Genomic DNA, 19,628 nt, shown 5'->3' on the forward strand with positions numbered 1-19,628 from the left:
GTTGAGAACCACTGGTGTAGAGCTTATGGTTGCAATAATTGAAGGTAATGTGGCCCCAACACACATGGACGAGGACTAGTAGACAAGGTGTTTAGGCCACAGTACCTTCATTACATACACAACAGTCCACACCTATGTTCAGTGTTTTTAAATATTCACATCCTAATAAATATTCTGGATGTAAGGAATTTTGGTAAGCGCTTTGCACAGTCATAAGCTCTTAACCAAAGGTCCGTTCTGCTGGTAAACTGACATTTCAACTTCACATGGCTCAACAAGGCACAGGTCAACTTTTACCAAACATTTAATGCGCTCAGTGAAAAAAAAAAAAAATCTACTTTTTCTAATTTAAAAATGTTGCCCCAGAACCGCCGGAAGCCAAGGTCACATTGACATCATTAGAGACTGCAGCAGACCAACAAGAACAAGACAAGCCAGCCACAACAAACTACATCCATCTACTGGATTTCCTGCCCGGTTTCTCAGCTGACAAGTCATGGATCATTAGGATTAAAATATGATTTGTGGTTGTCACAAATATTATGACACAGCATACTGCAACAAAAGACTTGACACTGCCAATTCCGCACAGTGAGATCACTTCACCGAGCCTGCCAAGACGCCATCCGCGCTGTGACAATTCAATACATGGGGACAGCCAATATTCCTCCAAAACATCTGTCCAAAGATTTCATTACATAGGTCTTAATAATGGCAGATAGACAGAACCGTGTACACCCATACACAAGGCTTAGCAAGGTCAGAAGGCCATTAAACAATTGGATGTTTACATCTCATCCATCAGGCAGTACAAGTCAGACAAAATCCCTATAGACAAATACAGTGTACACGCCTAGAACAGTATATTTATGTGAGCACTTATTTCAATACATTACTGCAGTGTGTACCATGAATTTATTTGTATGTGTTTTTAAAGCTAAACCCTGGGATTGTTAAAAGAAAGAAAAGAAAAAAGCTCTCTCCTTGTAGCGGCCTCCACACTGCAAGGTCAAGTCTAGTGGTAGAGGAATAAGCAGGAATATTTACTGTATTCCTCACTCCAACAGGTTGTGGGGGGCCCTCTCTGCCTCCACATACAATGCAGGACAATTGCTTCTGCATCAGTCTCCCCCTTATATCAAGGTCCCCATCAGAGTCCCCCTTATATTAGGGTCATCATTAGAATCTTCCCTTATATTAGAGTCACCATCAGTATTCCCCCTTATATCAAGGTCGCCATCAGAATACCCCCTTATATCAGGGTCGCCATCAATATCCCCCCTTATATCAGGGTCACCATCAGTATCCCCCCTTATATCAGGGTGGCCATCAGTATCCCCCTTATATCAGGGTCCCAATCAGAGTCCCCCCTTATATTAGGGTTCCCATCAGTATCCTCCTTATAACAGGGTCCCCATCACAATCCCCCTTACATCAAGGTCCCAATCAAAGTCTCCTCTTATATCAGGGTCCCCATCAGAATCCCCCCTTACATAAAAAGGTCCCCATCAGAATCTCCCCTTATATTAGGGTCCCCATCAGAATCCCCCCTACATCAATGTCCCCATCAGAATCTCCCCTTATATCAGGGTCCCCATCAGTATTCCCCCTTATATCAAGGTCCCCATCAGAATCCCCCTTACATCAGGGTCCCAATCAAGAGTCCCCCCTTATATCAGGGTCTACATCAGAATCCACCCTTATATCAGGGTGGCCATCAGTATCCCCCTTATATCAGGGTCCCAATCAGAGTCCCCCCTTATATTAGGGTCCCCATCACAATCCCCCTTACATCAAGGTCCCAATCAAAGTCTCCTCTTATATCAGGGTCCCCATCAGAATCTCCCCTTATATTAGGGTCCCCATCAGAATCCCCCCCTACATCAATGTCCCCATCAGAATCTCCCCTTATATCAGGGTCCCCATCACTATCCCCCCTTATATCAAGGTCCCCATCAGAATCCCCCTTACATCAGGGTCCCAATCAGAGTCCCCCCTTATATTAGGGTCCCCATCAGTATACCCCCTTATATTAGGGTCCCCATCAGTATCCCCCCTTATATCAGAGTCCCCATCACAATCCCCCTTACATCAAGGTCCCAATCAAAGTCTCCTCTTACATCAGGGTCCCCATCAGACTCCCCCTTACATCAGGGCCCCCATCAGAAGCAAAGAACAGCTGATGTGGATTTTCAGTCTGTCTACAGCTCTGCAGAGTGAGGATACACCACCAACTCTAGCTGTGGGCAGGATGTGGGCCATAGTTTAGAGACCCCTGACCTATAGGAACTTTCTGTGCCACCAATTCAGTAATTTTCTTAACTATGACTGACCAAGTCCAGAAAGAGATGTGGATTATACTATGTACAGAGTTCCAAACGTCTATATTGTGCGGGAAATGACTGACGTGGTCACGTGACCGCATCTTCCATCCTAGAACGAATATCTGTCAGCCTTACAAGTCAACACATAGACCGATTTTCAGCCAATCAGATGTACAATAACCTTCCTTTAACAACAAGGGCCACCAGAATGGTCACATGGACTCTACCATGACAAAGCAGAGCACTGTTTACATGAGATAAGGGCTCGGAAAGCTGCTTTGGTTACCTTGTTCTGTAGGGAAGGTTTTTCAGGCTAAAGACCGAGTTTACTAACAGCGAGAGCAGTTATGTCAGAAATGTGGAATCATAACCTGCCAAAGTCAACACATAAAATAGAAGACTGTGTTTGTATGGCATTCAGGAACCTGGATATGCAGCCTCGCAGATCTACAACCACAAAATAAGGTCACAGGTCCCCGAAAACTATGTCAACACTCCGTCCCTGTGGATTCCTGTTATTAAACAAAGCCATGACTATATTTACCTTCACGCTGGATAAGGCTGCTATTTCTGAAAGCATTCATTTGAATTTGTTTGGAAAATGTACCTGCAAGCTATTTTTTCTAACATCATGGCCATATTTGTACAGGTTTTATGAACCCATAACTATATCTGTAAATGCTCCCTCTAGTGGCTATATGTATGTCAGGCAGTGCAGTTACATCTCTGCTGAATTAAGCTATAATCATACTTCTGTGCTTTGCTGCATTGAAAAAAAAAATCTTTTGTGCAGTATTTCAGCAAAAAGCATTCTTTATATAGATAAATGCTAAAACCCATCTAATATACAGGGTGTCCCTACAGTCTGGACACATTGGCAAAATGCATATTGAAGAAAAAAAAACATATAGTTAGTGATATTTCCTATGTGTCCAGATTTTAGGGACACCTTGTACAGAGGTACATATACCATATGAAATATTATTTCATTTGGATAGTAAGCAGTGAATGGAGGGGTCATACAGCTTCCATGACCCTCTTGACAGAGCTGTCCATAGGCATTCACTGAAAGTGGAAAATTCAGGATGGGACACTCTCCTAAACTAGTAAGAGGCTTATATATACCTGGGCCTGGAACCCAAACCAAACACTTTAAACATCAAGATTTAGAAAACTATTAACACACATCAAGTTGAGGTTTAAACAAATATTTTCTTTGAAAACTTTAAGAAACACCAGTTTACATTCCGTTATTTGGGCTAAAGGGCTCAAAGCAGACACACAGTTCCAACCAACACAAGGAGACATACCATATGTAGCATACATCTCACCAGGGGCGGACTGACCATTTGGAAACTCGGGCACTGCCCGAGGGCCTGGGGTCAGTAGGAGGCCCCATGAGATGCCCCTGGTACCTTTTTCATAGGCTTTTGTGAGTTTGGGCAAGGACACAGGGGCCCCATGATCCCCTATTGCCCGGGGCCCCATGAGTTGTCAGTCCGCCCCTGCATCTCACTATCCTAACATGACATAGCAGGAAGAGTCATGCTAACCATACAGATTGTACAATCTTCTTCAGGTCTACCAACAGCCATGTCATGCAAGGGGTCTGTTTGACTGAATACGATTTAAAATACCTGCTTAGATCAGCTATTCTCAACCAAGGGTTCCTCCAGAGGTTTCAAGGGGTTCCTTGAGCTGTGGTTGACTGATCTCCCATCTGATAGTGCCGGCATTATTCCAAGGCCAATGGCACTTGGCAAAACCAGTAGCTTGATACCAATGAAATTTTTTTTTCTTTGTAGAGGTGTTTAAGGGTGGAACTCTTCCTACTGACCACCAATGTAAGGGGAATTTTTCCCATTGCTCCCCAATGAATTGGACTTAGTTAGGGTTCCCCTGAAAATACTTTAAGGGTTCCTCCAACGTAAAAAGAATGTGCAAGGCTGGCATAGATCCTCATGTTACATTGTTTTTGAAAATCTACAGAAAATTTTAGAGATAGTACACTCAGATTGTGACATGTATGCTTTTTTTTTCTTTTACTATTCACAATGCAAGAAACTCTAATGTAAATTGAGTACAATAATGCACAATTCCGGGCACAAAAAAAAAAAAAAAAAAGTACTCTTGCACTGGGGTCTCCTATTCCAGCACTGATGGGTTAAATGCTCAATTCGTCTGGGGCAGGGGTGTTAAACTGATGGCCCTCCAGCTGTTGCGAAACTACAAGTCCCATCATGCCTCTCATTTGGGAGTCATGCTTGTAACTGTCAATCTTGCAATGCCTCATGGGACTTGTAGTTTGGCAACAGCTGGAGGGCCGCCAGTTTGACACCTGTGGTCTAGGGGGTAGAGAAATAAAGTGTAATACTTACCTTATTCCTCACTCCAGTGGGCCCCCTTCATCTGTGGAATCATCCCCCAAAGTCTCTTCTCTAAGATGTACTGGCTGGAGGACACATCAAGTACAATGCAGGACCAATAGTCCTGCATTGTATGTGGAAATACAAAAGGGACATGAACATTTAACCCTTGCAGTGCAGGGAGTGTGGGACTAAATTCACAAAACAATTACATTCAAGGCATGCTGTGAATGAGAACAGTCACCAGTTGCTTGCGCTTTCAACTGAACGTCCAAGCCAATGGCCAAATGCCTGTTGTCATAACTGGTCACATGTGCAACACCATAGCAAATGCAGATCAAACAAAGACCAAGATGGCAGCTTCCTTGACTGTAAAGATAAGGGGATTTCAGTTCCGCTCTAAGGATGTGTAAATGTAGAAGTTAAAAAGGAACACCACCTTCTCCCCATTGTTTGTGTTGGCTGCTAATGGCCATATAATTAATGGGGGGGGGGAATAAGAGACTGATGTATACATATTGCAGAACTAGAAAATGATGGTGTTACCTAAAGCAGCCAATCTGTCTTTTGCTTAGAGTGACTGTCATGAGAAAGGTAAGGGGGCTGCAATTGCCATCCTCTCTTCTTGTCCAATAGCATCAATGCTCTCCAATCTCCAAGTCCCTGGTCCACAACCAGGGTGGACGTCAAGAGTTCTGACTTTACTTGCCACATGCTAGTTCCAGGTCTGAGACACAGACGTCAAGAGACAGCCAAGTGGAACTCAGCAATGGCATGGTCTCAGTACAGGGTTCCTCGACCCATTCCATCCCCACTATTGGGAGACAAACTCTGGACACTGATTGGCTGCTTTGGGTTACACAAACTCTCTTCTCTTTTTAGAACACACAAGCTTGTTATTTGTTATCAGTAACACAAGGTGAGCAAGAAAAAGAGAGCGACAAGCGGAGGCTGGAATACATTACTTGGCATATGCCGCATGCAGCATAGGATAGACCTGGCTTTGATGTTGAATTCTTTCTCCCCTTCCCGCAGCCCTTGGTTCACCAGATTCACCACATCGTCAGGTGTGATGTCACCCCTGCAGAGACAAAGCCCATTACACACAGGATATGGCCACATCTCAGATAAAATCCAATTCCAGATTGTTGATATTGTAATACAGGGCAGAAAAGCAACCAACTCTCTAATGGCTACATGGATCTCCCCTACTTGTATGGGCTTTTGTGACCTATCACCATAATTATGGTGGTGAGCTGGGCAGAAGCCACCGACCCATACACCTGCAGTGGTACCTTGCTCTCCTGAATCCACAGGGTTTGGAGTTGATTTGCAATCTGAAGTGTGTGCAAATGTCTAATAGATTCCTACATGCAAGCTTTACGGTGTGGGTGGATGAATCTCCCACTGAAGCTATTGGTTTTGGACAGCCAGCTCCAATGGCTTCCAGAATACCCCAAAAGTGCCTGCATCTGATTGGATGCAGTTGTTGTTCGGCTGACAATTTTCAATCCAGCCTTTCGATCTTCCAAGAGAAGAATATCAGGTGGGAGGATGGCTAGGAAAAGTGGAAAAATGGCACTGGACCAGTAAGGTTATCCAATTGGTATTGCTATATTTTTATCAAGGTATTGATATGGATGTAGGTGATTGCTTTCCCAGCCAGGTGGATTCTACACCCCTGAGAATCTCCATGGTTTCTTTGGCTTGTCATGTAATGTAGCAAAACTGAAGCACCAGAGCACTGCTAAAAGGTCCAGATACAACTTTATTCTAATAAAGGTCAGGGGGACAATTTAAAGAGCAGCCAGTGCATTTCAGGAGTCCAAAACCTTCAACAAGACTTGAGAATAGAAGCAATATAAATGGATGAAAGTCAACTGGACCTTTACTGGTTATTCTGCCAGTGTGAGTACAAGCACAGGTCTTGTCTGCAGCTGGTTTGGGGTGGGAAGGTGGCAACAGGGCCACCCATTGAGTGAATTTTTTCACAGGATTCCCCCATCAACACAGTCAGTGTTGGGGGGGAAATCCCTCCTGCAGCGCTATTGTGTTCTGCCGGTGGAGAGCCTTCAAGGCAAGCAGAACACAATGATCATTGTCTATAGCCACCGACAGTGAACGCGTGAAAAAAAAAAAAATCGGACAGGTAGGCTGTACTGAAGCCAATCGATGCATCAACTTCAGTACAACCAGCTTGCCCATAGATGGATCGAATATAGTCTGGTCCCTGCTGAGCTGGCCGAGATTTGATCCATCTACGGCCAGCTTAAAGATGTCTTGCAATTTTCTTCATGCAACTATTGAGAGGCTTTTTCCTGCTTTAAAGTTTTAAAACAATGAAGCAGTTACATGCAGGGGCGGACTGACCATTCGAGCACTGCCCAAGGTCAGTAGGGGGCCCATGAGATGCCCCTGGTACCTTTCATTGGCTTTTTTGGGTGTGGGTGAGGACACAGGGGCCCCATTATCCCCTATTGCCCAGAGGCCCCATGAGTTGTCAGTCCAACCCCGGTTACATGTATCTATTATTGAAATCTTTTAAAGAAGAAGTGTAGCCAAAGCCGTTTTAGCTATTCTCTCGTAGATGACAGGAGTGCACTTCCTTCTGCACTCCTGTAACCCATTTTTAACTGATAGCGGGCTAAAGTCCACTGTTGGCTGATGTCACTCAGCTGACCTAGTTCTCCACCATATGGTCGGCATCCATCCAGAAGCCTGGACCGACACCTGGCTTAGCCTCTCGGTGATCCATTAGGAGCCTGACACAGCCCCTCCCAGCCCCTCCACAGCCCAACGCTCCATTGAGCGCTGGAGGGGCAGACCAGAGAGCTGGTGACTGACAGAGGGAGAACTGAGTGATCAGCAGTGTTTGATCGCTTAGATCTCAGGATAGAGCTGGCAGGGGGCATCCCCTAGGTAAGTATAATTTTTTTTAAGTCCATTCCTTCTCTTAATATTCTTTTCCTTATTATTTTGTACAATTATAAAATCCTGTCATTTAAATTTGGCAAATTAACCCACACTGACCCACGTACAGCTTTAATTTTGCCTGCCCATTTGTGCAGGTCCCTGAGATCAAAGTTCCCACAGATGTCACTTACTCCTCCTGTCCCCACGGGATGGGGTCCACCTTGGAATTGGCAAGGAAGTGGGGGCTGTATCTGACCTCCACGTACACCACCCCTTCTTTGGCTTTCATCTCCACAAATTCATAGGCCACTCGCTTGATCGCCTCTCTGTCACCCCTAAAGAAGTAAACAAGTATGGATATCGGTGCAGTTTAATTTACAAAATGGCAAACAAGGCAACAAAAAAATGAACAGCACTTTTTTTTTGTTTCCATAAATATCTCCCATTGTGTGTAATCTGTTATTAATGCAGGCCACACCTAGGACACATACAGGGTTAGTGTATCTCAGCTCTCTGTCTTCTAGTAAAAGGCTTAGACATCCCAAATCTCAATGGTAATCCAGTCTTTCATCTCTGCAGGACTCTATTGGCGAGATCACTGAGCAGAGTTCCTGGGTCTGCACACATGCTGTGCCCATTATGAAGGGTTCCCACCAACCCTGCTTGATTTATTTTTCTATATTATGGAGAAAGTAACATGAGAAACTGGAACAAATAAAAACTTGCTTGAACACCTAAAACTTTGAGGAGCCAGGAATGATGGCAGGAAGATCTATCTCTGTTGGAGTACCCTGGACATATACAAAACTCGGATATTAACTCTTCCCACCAGACTTCACCTATTACTAAAATATCACTTTTGGTGGGACTTGCCCTTTAAGACATTTGGACGGGTCAAACTGAATCCACAAAGCTTTGACTTATCTATTTTTTCTGGCATTCTATCTTAAGGGAAACCTGACCGTTTCTGACTTTATTATTTTTTGAAGCACTGACCCAGAGCCCGACTGCAGTTCATGAAGTCACCTGGGAGTCAGTAAGCCAGCAAGGCAAACATCATTATAGAAAAGTGAGTTTATGAATGTCAAACTTTGTATTTTCTGAGCGGCCTTTTATTGAATGTTATCCTCTGTACTCAGCCCCCTATACTAACAGGCCCATAGTAGCCCATTATAACTTTCAATATGTCTTTTTGTTAAAGCTACACAGAAGATAAAGGATAGACTGGAGTCCTCCCAGAGTTTACTATAGGAACCTCTCCCCTGTCTGCAGCCCCAGCTTAGCACCCCACGGCCGGGCTAGTCCTGGAAACATCTGCTTGGCGTCTGGCAAAAAACAGATCTGGAAGAGCCTTTGGGTGACTCACGCAATGGCAGGCATATAGTGATTGAATTTGGCCAGGAATTCTGTAAGACTGAGAGGTTCTTCATATGAAATGATTTTCAGGAGGCCTTCTACCGTGTCTGCTGGAACTGGGATCTGTCTTTTCCTGGACAGAAAAAAAGAGAGAAGATCTGGAATTAGGAGAGAAGACACAGATACACTGATCACATTGTTATCCGTACATCCCCCCCAAGTACTAGTCAGAAAGGCAAATAGGTGCGAGTTGTTCCTTCATAAAAAGTTCACACACTGAGGCTTTTTGTTTCATATGGACAAAAACGTAAGCAGGAGACCCCAACCATAGGAACCGTGGGGTGGACTGACCCTTAAAGAGAGCCTGTCATTTTGACCATTCAGGGTTCTCTTGCTAGTCTACCCCTCCCTCCCCCCACACTGATACTCACCATTCCCTGCCAATCTGTCAGTCCTAAAAAATACCCAGTACTTCCAGGTATGGGGGAAGCATGTGACCTTTTCCTCTTTCGCCTGGTAAGCAGTTCTTGGGCATGAGTGGCCATATGCCACAACTGAATTGTGTCACATTGGGAGGCAGAAGGACATTAACCCATGTAAGTTCTAACATCAGCCGCCTCTCTCTCCCTGCACTCTAATTTCCATCCTTTCCCATCCACTCTCTGCTCTTCTCCCACTCATCTCCCCCTATCCCTTTTCTTTACCTCCCAACCTCTTCTTTTACCCTTCAACCCTTTCCTCTTCTCCATCTCTCCCTGCCTTTCTCTTGCAAATCAAGGAAAATACCCACTACTCAGGATACAGGCATACATTGCCATATCCCTGTATTAGACACAAAGACAAACTGGAGGGAAAACCCTCAACAAAGATGGGACTTTAAGGCATTGTACAAACACTCTTCCTAAAAAAAAAAAAAAAAAAAAAAAGTAAAAATGGTGTAATGTCCTGCAAACAATGCCGACGCGTTTCACTGTTCACATCTGCTTCATCGGGGACCTTTTTCACAGTTATCACATACCAATAAAATCATACAGATAAATGACATCTCTGAATTTACAAAAGCTTACCACCACATCTATTTGAATGTCAGTTACAACTACTTCCTGAGAGGGCGCTATGCGTGAGCGGTTGAAACGCCCTCACCTCACCAAAAACAGCAAGGGAAGGCATCTTTTTTGAGGGTTTTCCCTCCAGTTAGTCTTTGTTTCTCTATCTATGCAATTCCATTTCCCACGACGGTAATCACATTATATTTTATACATTTATTTGATATATATTTATTTATCTTCTTATATTGTTATTATACTTTACACTTATATGGACAGTATATAATTACTTTGCAAAATGGAGGATTGTCTCTGGCTTGAAGCTGCCATCCAAGTGGACGTGGAGTTCAACCTGCAGCAAATATGAAGCACAGCATTAGGAAGTTACATGCAGAACACAGAGCTTACAATACGTCTCTCTGCCTTCCTAAGGAATGAATTCTAGAAATCCAGCTGTTCCTTCCGGATGGAATAAAGCAATGTGATGAAGCAGTTTGGAAAGGGAATTTGACCTTTGTCGAGTGGTTTGACCTTTGTCAACCAGTTTTTCATGCATTCTCTAGCACAGATGTCAATATCGAAGTATATTAAAGGGTGTCTCTACCTAAAATGAAGATTTCCTTTTTTGATGGCCACCAGTGGTTAGAGCCACCTGCAGGCTTCCTAGACCTCTGGAGACACCTGTGGTCAGATTTCTTTTCAGCCATTTCTGAGAGCTGGATTCCCAATGATATGTTCATTCTACATCTTCTGAAAGAGGGTGAAAGCATGACTGCAAATGAGGGACTGGCATGGGGGTTCTGGTGGGTAAATATTACCACTGGAGTCCCCAAGCCATACAAAAAGCTAGTATGTATTTCAACTGCCCACAAAAAGGTTTAGAACTGAAATGTCCATTTTGGGTGCTGCTGACCTGTAAATTTCATAATACAGTAGTACAACAGCAACTGTGCCTTCCGGTGACCACATTTTCAGTTGGTTTAAGTCCTTTGACATTCAGTGAGGTCTGTTACTGCAGTGTGACACTTCAAGGGACACTCCGGTCCCAAAGAACAATTTGTATAAAATACAGGTACAGCATTAAAAACCTCTGTGTGCAATCTACAGTTGTTTCCCTAGGAGTTTGACCTCTACCTGGACTCTGAATGCAGTCTACATGCCTAGTGTATAGGGTGTGTCTATTATAAAAGGAGGGTTATTACTATGATAAATGTTCCCAGTGACCGGTTCACGAACAATAATCAATGATTTTTTTTTGCAAAGCCATCACTTCCCACACAAGACCATATTCATAACAGTAGAATACAGGCTTGGCTGTGTGCCGGGAATTGTCAATATTTGCCAACAATCACCCTCTATATTCTCTTCTCTTACCATGTGACTCTGCGTGTGGGAAGAGCTAGTACATGCAAATATTTTACACAAAAATTTCCATTTACAGGGCACTGAATGAGTGCAGTGACTAGCGAGCAGGACTGAGCACACAGGATCGCCATAGGATTCACCAATAAATGGTTGACCATCCCAATAACGTCTGAGCAAAGCGTCAGGGTTGTAAAAATAAACACTAAAAATCAACTTTATCCATTTAATAAACATTCACACTTGTCCATACAATTCTTTGTTTGTGACAGGTACCCTTTAGCCTCACATTCTGAGCAGAACTAGTTATATCAATTACAAGTGAGGGTGCATAGCATTGACATGGCCTTATCTCTATCCACACACCAGTCCTGGATGGGACGGGCTGGACAACAAGACACCCTGATAAGTAGTGATGACGACTGACGCATCACCGCCACATCACAAACTGTCACATCACCGCCACATGACTTACTATGACCAGCATTGACGCACAGGGCCAGACTGGTGGAATAATTGAAAGATACGAGACAATTCACCCCCCTACAAGATTAGACAAGGCTTTTAAATTGGGCAATTCAGCACTAGAGGGATCCCGATGCAGCATTTTCTCCAGGAAAAGCATTTCATCCCCTCTATTACTCTTTTTCTATCTCTATAGCTATGCATAACTCACCATTATCTTAACGAATACATATAGGTCCACCCTACGAACTATTTCACAAAAAAAACCCAGAGATGTTACTTTTAAGCGTAGCAATGATTAGGCACAATGCGGACAGCTATGGGGGGGGGCAACAAAAGTCAACTTTAATATGCTTTCAAACGGTTACGACAAAATGCTACACTGCCTGTTTCAGAAACTGGACAATATTTTACTTCACACATCAGAAATATCTAAAACCTGTTCAAATTTAGCTGGCAGTATAAAATAACATCACTGCTTGCTGTATACACTACTATTATACAAGCAGAAGCCGGTGTACAAGGGCTCAGGCCCCATCTCAATGCACATTGACCACAGCCCCATCCCCAACACCCATATTATATTGTAAGAAAAATAAACCATCATATCACACTCAGCACAGCCTATTACAGGAGTGAAGACTGTTGATCCTGCAATCTGTGATGATCACTGACCTTCCTGGTCACATCACACAGCCACTGGAGTCTTCAGGTTCCTGTGAGGACCCCACCAATGGACATATTTAAAGTGTCCACACCACTCTATGCAGTCCAAAAGCACATTTCCTGACCACAGAATTCAGGTGGGGCATTTTAATTTGGTTTTAAATCTACAACTTTACCCCAAACTTTCTCCCCCGATAAGCTAGACTCGGAGCCTACATCACCCGTCCCCTGCCACAATGGACAGGCTAAACACAACAGATCATCCACAAGGCAATCTAGGCAGGAGACTGAGTCCTTATGGATGTCCATGAGGTCCAGCTACAACCTTCATGTTCCTGTAGTAAATCAGGATAGTACAAGTGGTCAAAGCTGCATACTTTCCCATCACTTCACAAGGGAGAATGAACTTGTAGACAGTTGGATGCCTGACAGGGACATGACAGTACAGACAGTGCAAATGGGGAGGCTTCTTTGTGCCTATTGTAACCCTCATCAATGTCTACAAAATGGATGGTGAGGGCCAAATCTGCCACCTTACCTACAGACCCATTCTGCGTTCATCCATCTCAAGTTACAAGTGCCTACAGAAGGTTGGAGGATGCCAGGACCTCTCATTGCCCTCCAGTATCTGTGGGCAGCATGTCTGCCACGTTCAATTAAAGTTTGGCAAGGGTAAAATTAAATTGACCACTACTCTTCCTTTGTCTCTTCTGCCACCCACACTGCAATAGACCTTCCCAAATGGCACACAAGCTGCTCAGCATCTTAAAAGAGCTTTGGAGACGTGCCTTGGGCCATAAAGAGTGTGGATTTCCTCCAACCTGTTGGCCTTTATATAAATCACAGTGCTGCCTGGCAGCAATACAACAGAAGCACCACAAAGCCAAGGATATAAAAGTCAGTCCTGGGCTAGCCGCGCTTTATTTCTAATAGGACTACAAGCCCAGATCATGCCGAGACTTTTTTTTACCTCAATCAGTTTACATGCCGAGACTTTTAATCCTGCAGGATATGGAGGGTTACAAGCCTTCAGTTACATTATGGTGTGACTGAAGGATAATTATACACACAATATGTTTTTATCTATGCCCATCTTGCTTTAAAATCATTGGGATTTGTGTTGTGTCTAAGCCTGACCCCACAGCTGCACCATAAGGACTGACACACAAAGGAGAGTTCCTATTGGTTTACAAAACTTTTTTTATGGTATTTTTGATACAGCCATGTTTCAGCTATGACTGACTATTGAGGAGGTGGAATCAGTGGCAGACTTCATCAATAAATGTCCCCTATGCAAGAACTATTTTTGGGCCTCCAGCCAACTACTGTACAAATACTTATTATTTGCAGTCTATAGAACAGTGGTTCTCAAGCTTCCTAATGCCCTTTAATACAGTTCCTCATGTTGTGGTGACCCCCAACCATAAAATTGTTTACCCAGTAATTATAATTCATGAAGTGTTGTTTTACCTTCAATACTGCTGCTTTCAGCACAGTAGCTGCTTTCAACACAGTAGCTGCTTTCAGCACAGTAGCTGCTCTTTACACATCAGAAATATGTGTTTTCTGATGGTCTTAGGCGACCCCTGTGAAAGGGTCGTTCGACCCCCAAAGGGGTCACGACCCACAGGTTGAGAACCACTGCTATAGAAGGAATGCTGTCTATAGAATAGAATTAGGGCGTCATAATGAGTTCCCCCATTTTCTCCAGAGTTCCAGAGGGCCCTTGTGTAGCTGCACGGTCTGCACGAATGGAATTCCCACCCCTGAGTTACAGAACCTACTGATAGCCACACCTACTTAACAAAAAAATAAAATGAAAGAAAATGGCACTTTAAGAAATTAATAAGCAACGGAACCTATAGTACGTTATACCAGAAAGTCTTTAAAAAGCAACCCTAAAACAAAACATTTTGTTTTAGATACATCGTGGTAAGATAATAGCTTGCATCAGCTTTTTATTTCTCCTGGCAAGGGAAAAAGAGAATAAGGCCTAGAATACTGTTGCTACGAATACAGATCATATGTTGCAAGTTAACACTGCTTTACTATCTCATCATGTTTAAAGATAATGAAAAGAAAGAAAAAAGGAAAAGGAATAAAAATACTAAATATTTACACCCAGTAAAAGATCAAAAATATCCGAAGGGCCCTGCTGGAAAACCAATACTATAAGCATTCATATTGATAAGGTATTTTTAGCTTTGGTGGTTATCACAAAAAAAAAGAAGAAGAATCCAATGAAGTATTCAAGATAACGAACATTAATATCATTCTATCTTGAAATCTGATTGGTCCAGATTTGGAAATTCAATGGTCAAACGCAATTCCCTCTAAAAATGTAGCTGTTGCATCAGAATTAGAACTGACTATTCTGTTTAAAAGTCCAATCTGCATGGTATCCTTTTATGTGCATATAAAACACTCGAGATTATATCCAATGGAGACAAACACTGGAACCCCTTTCCTTGTAAACTATGAGCACTCCAGAAATATACTAGAACTCAATGCTTGCCATATGTAAAACATAGTTTTAGCCAGTGTGTGGTTACTGTAAACTAGATAGAATGTGCGCATAGAGGGGGGGGGGTTATTTCATACGCCCCCATACACAAAAATCCTGTGCACTCTGAATACATTAGGCCATATGCTGACGCCATTCAGAGAAATGAACCACAAATAGTAGAAATCATAGTAAAGGTGGTGCATATTGGTACCCTCTTGAGAGCCACTGGCTTTGGGTCCCACTTTACTTCCTGCACAGCCAGGCAACACACATTTTCCACTTGTATAAAGACACAAGAAACAGTCTATGGGTTTGTTTTTACGTTTTATTTGGAAATTTAACTTGGATAGGGTAAAGGGGTTATGGGATGCCCAAATTGATTCCAGAATAACAATTGAGGACAATTTCCTTCTCTAGACTACTACAGATTTGGCAGGAATTTGAGTGTGTTCAATCCAGAACTATGACAGTCTTTAACAAAGTGGTAGCTTGCCAGAGCTCTGAGTCCCCTTGAGTAAATTCTTTAGCAAAGTCCCAACTTGTAGGAGCTCTCAGTCCCCTAAGTGAACAAAATACCAGCCCACCTGGCAACAGTGTCTGATGCCAGAACAGGAGATTGGGAAGCTATAAACTGTCCCCTGAAGACTTGCCAAGAACTTGCATCCAGCAGACTTCTCCCTTATAGGCCCTGAGGGTGTAGAGGTACTCACACAGTCCTTGTCCTGCAGCTGTGGACAGAATTGCTTTCAGGCCTTCTAACTTGGCTGTTCCTCTCCAAGCTATGAAGGTTGCCATTCCCCAGTGGACTGCAGGGCAGTGAAGCTCCCGACTTCAGCTCTCCTCTTTCCTCCTTCAGCTTCCATCCTCCAGCCTGGAAGCAGAACCCTCCTTTTCCGGATCCCCCTCCCAGGTTACACAGTAGCACCTCTTAGCACTCCATCTTCCACCGGACTCCTCTGCTGGCCAGCCCATATTTATGGGCTGGTCTGCCACATTGCCAGGCCTCTCTGCCTGGGATTGGTCAAGCTCCCATAAATATGCAGATCAGCCCCTCCTCACCTCCAACTACTGGTTTCTAGAAGCTTCTCCACATTTTTAGAGCAGGGGGAGGTTCCAGAGGACTGACCTGTAGAGCTTTCCAGCCTGTCCTGAAGTAAACCCTTTGTCTAAACCTATCTACAATAGAAGGTGCTACACAAGTATAACATATCATGTGGAATATGAATGTACTGAAGTCAACTGCATAGGCAAATACCTTTAAAACCTCAGTTTTTATGGATGGCTTTGCATGAAGTTTAAGAATGGACTTTATAGAAATATTCATCCTTAAAATTCAGCTCCAAACAAACTCCAATAAATGTGTTTTCTATAAGGCAAAGTGTCACATATTGCAAAATAGTTCATGTTCATTCATCACTCTCAGAGAACCAACTTTATAATTGTGCTCAATTATAAGAAAAACAATCCACCATTGTGGGTCATCCCACTCCTAATATAAAACAGAGTCATCAGTTGGCTTGTAATAATAAACCAATGTTGATCACAACTTGCCAGTCAATGATTCAACTCTTACCATCTCCTACATAAAGGTCAATTCAAGCTTCCGAGTGAATCCGCTGGGCATAGCTGTAGGGCACCTTGGGAAAAAACAGGCGTATATCAACCAAATATGAGGCAAAGGATTTGGACACTCCACACCACAAGTGAAGATCCCTCATTCCAATCCACTAAAAGACAAAAGCACATCCAAAAACAAGAGAAAGCACACCTCACCCTACAGTAGGAGTCAGTTTCAAAGTGACTAAATTGAGACTACATTTTCTTAAGAAGAAAACTCTTGAAAAGAGCACGTGAAGGGAGAAGAACAGGATATGTAAATAAGGAAAACCCAAAAAGAGAGGATAAATACCATAAACCTAGATTAGTTACAAGGTAATCAAATGAAGAAATTCTAAAAAGGTCTTACATTCTGCCCTACAGCAAACATCGATAGTGTTGGTGTATTAAAGAATGTCCACCATTTTGCCAGAAAAGTTCTCCCAAATTATTTACACCAAGCCCTGGTTCACACTGAATGCATCTTTGAAATCGCGAAGCAAGGAGAGGGGGAGCGGACGCCGCTCGAAACCAAGCTGTGGAATCAAGCATGTTGAGTGTGTGTAAAGTCGTCTCAGCACCTTGCTAGCCACACCATTTGACGCGTTTTGCCCCGCCCATCGAGGCTTGGTCACCACTATGACCAAGTGACCAAGCCCCCCGATGGGTGGGGAGAAACATATCAGAGGGCATGGCTAGCGCAAAAACTAACCTAGAACACTGCTCCCTTCATTCCTCTTCTGGTGGGGCGATTCCTCTCTTTCAATCTGTCTGCAATGCAGTGCCACTAAGCCTCACACATGGACTTCACTTGAAGTAGTGCGATTTCATGTGCAGCTTGCCTTACATCTCTGCAACTTCATGCTCAGATGTCTATGCAAGTTGCACATGAAATCGCCAAAAATAGAGCAGGAACCTTTTTTTTTTTAAAATCAGTGCCACACTGCAGTCAGAGCTGCACCGATTTGCACGGTTCCATAGGCACAAATAGGGTGCAACTCTTTGGAACTTCAACTACTTTGGAACGGTCAAATCGCCTGACAAGTCGCATCGGTGTGAACCAGGGCTTAAAAAGTATTTAACTCTGGTGGTCGCATTAATGACTGGTCTAAATTGGGCAGGAAAGTGTATAGAGGTCTACAATATAATATTGACCTCTGAGAAGAGGAACGTCTCAGATTAGGAAGAACTAGAGGAGAACAAATTTAAATTTGATGATCCTCATTTAAGAAAAAAAAAATCAAACTGTTTCTCAGCTTTATCTTTAAACTACATGTTGCCGCCTTTGCCAGCTGTGTTGTCAAGGATATTAATAATATGTTTGTCCCTCGACAAGGAAAAGATAATCTAATTGCAAAACAAAGTAAGGCTATAAATAAAATTGTCCCCATATGAGGGCATAGAGATAAAACAGCTAATAAAGGCAGCAACATGGTCATAATGGGCAAGACCTTTTACTAACAAATGTGCAACAAGTCTAGCCAGAAAAAAAAATGGTATAGAAAAATAAGAGACTGGTACGAAACATCATCAGAGAGTTGTTAGACTTTAATGTTGCATAGACACAGAAGATCATTTCAATAATAGACAAGTGACTTTTTGAAAGTTGGACACATTTTGTATGCCCTTCCAAAAGTACATAAGTCAACTTTGAACTCTCTGGGTGAGTCTATAATCTTGGTGTCAATGGAATGTGGGTCTTGAAGAAAAATTAATCATTACATGAATTTATTTTAGAAGGAGCAGATATGGAAATACTCATTTTGGGGACCTTGGATACCTTCAAATTAATATTCCTCATACAAGTCAGAATGTCTCTAAATTAGTGAAATCACATCATGTTCCTTTTGAAATGTTTGCCGTTCCAGCTGACTTAGAACATATTTGTGTTTCAGTGCTCCAACTACCTCTGGGTGCATGGAGCAGCGATGGGGACTACCTGTGCCCCAAAATGCACCAATCAGTACCTAGAGGGTTGAAAGTGCCATATTTTCGGGTATGGAGGATTAATAGCACAAATGCATAAATGATGTCTTAAAATTTTGGACTGGGGCTGAACAGCTCCTGATTAGGTTTGTGGAACTTCTGGGTAATAAGGAGTGGAATTTGACATTTACGTAGAGCTGGGACAAACTATTTTCTTGATGAGTCAGATAGATAAAAAGGAGATTATCTTTCCCTCCCTTTATTGTAAGCCTACTGTGGGTGACACCTTGCTACATGCAAGTAGTTTTCATCCTGAAAGCCTTATTAAAAAAAATCTGTATGAGACCATATCTGCGCACTTCAAAAGACAAAAGGTTTCGAAGCTGAACTTTAAAATTGCAGCTACATTTTTTTTTTCTAGAAATGGGTTATAACGACTGACACTTGAGAACAACATATAGAGAGTAAAAGGAAAAAAAAAAAAATCAACAAAAATAAAAACATTTTCAACAGATATATTAAATTTAGATTTGTTACAAGACGCTGTCCATTATATTTTTTGTGTTGTTGCACCGATGTGTAAAAACCATTTTAGGCAAACACTAGCACTGGTTAATAGAGGACCCGGTTCTATCTAAAATGGTTTCACAGGGCCCAGTTATAACAGTAAAAAGGCCAAATTTTTTTACAGACCCCTTAGTAACAAGCCATTATCATACAAGTAAAGGTAAGTCTTGTTAAAATAGAGGCATGCATACATACAATTCCTGTTCTGTGTCAGTACATAATATAAACCTACACAGCACCAACAAAAGGGTGAAACATTTGGCAAATTATAATATTGTCAGAATTATCTATCTCTTGGTTTGCCAATATAATAAACTTTATGTAGGCAAAAACATAACATGTGTTTGATTTACATACTAGGTCCCAGGGGCGGACTGACAACTCATGGGGCCCCCGGGCAATAGGGGATCATGGGGCCCCTGTGTCCTTGCCCAAACTCAAAAAAGCCTATGAAAAAGGTACCAGGGGCATCTCATGGGGCCCCCTACTGACCCCGGGCCCTCGGGCAGTGATCGAGTTTCCAAGTGGTCAGTCT

General features: G+C 42.8%; 1 protein-coding gene across 2 annotated transcripts in view; it reads right to left on the reverse strand.

Annotated features, from left to right (window-relative positions):
• Positions 1–19,628, reverse strand: part of ADA (adenosine deaminase) — a 93,912-nt gene that overhangs the window by 33,648 nt on the left and 40,636 nt on the right. For both annotated transcript variants that reach the window (XM_089658620.1, XM_089658621.1), the window contains exons 2-5: positions 10,296–10,357; positions 8,970–9,092; positions 7,795–7,938; positions 5,656–5,771 (exon numbers count right to left, since the gene is read on the reverse strand). In XM_089658620.1, coding sequence (XP_089514746.1) covers positions 5,656–5,771; positions 7,795–7,938; positions 8,970–9,092; positions 10,296–10,357 — 445 coding nt within the window. The remainder of the gene's footprint in view (positions 1–5,655; positions 5,772–7,794; positions 7,939–8,969; positions 9,093–10,295; positions 10,358–19,628) is intronic.

This window comes from Staurois parvus, unplaced genomic scaffold, assembly GCF_062004578.1.
Source record: "Staurois parvus isolate SC_StPar_1 unplaced genomic scaffold, SC_StPar_1.0 ptg001087l, whole genome shotgun sequence".
Lineage (NCBI taxonomy): Eukaryota > Metazoa > Chordata > Amphibia > Anura > Ranidae > Staurois > Staurois parvus.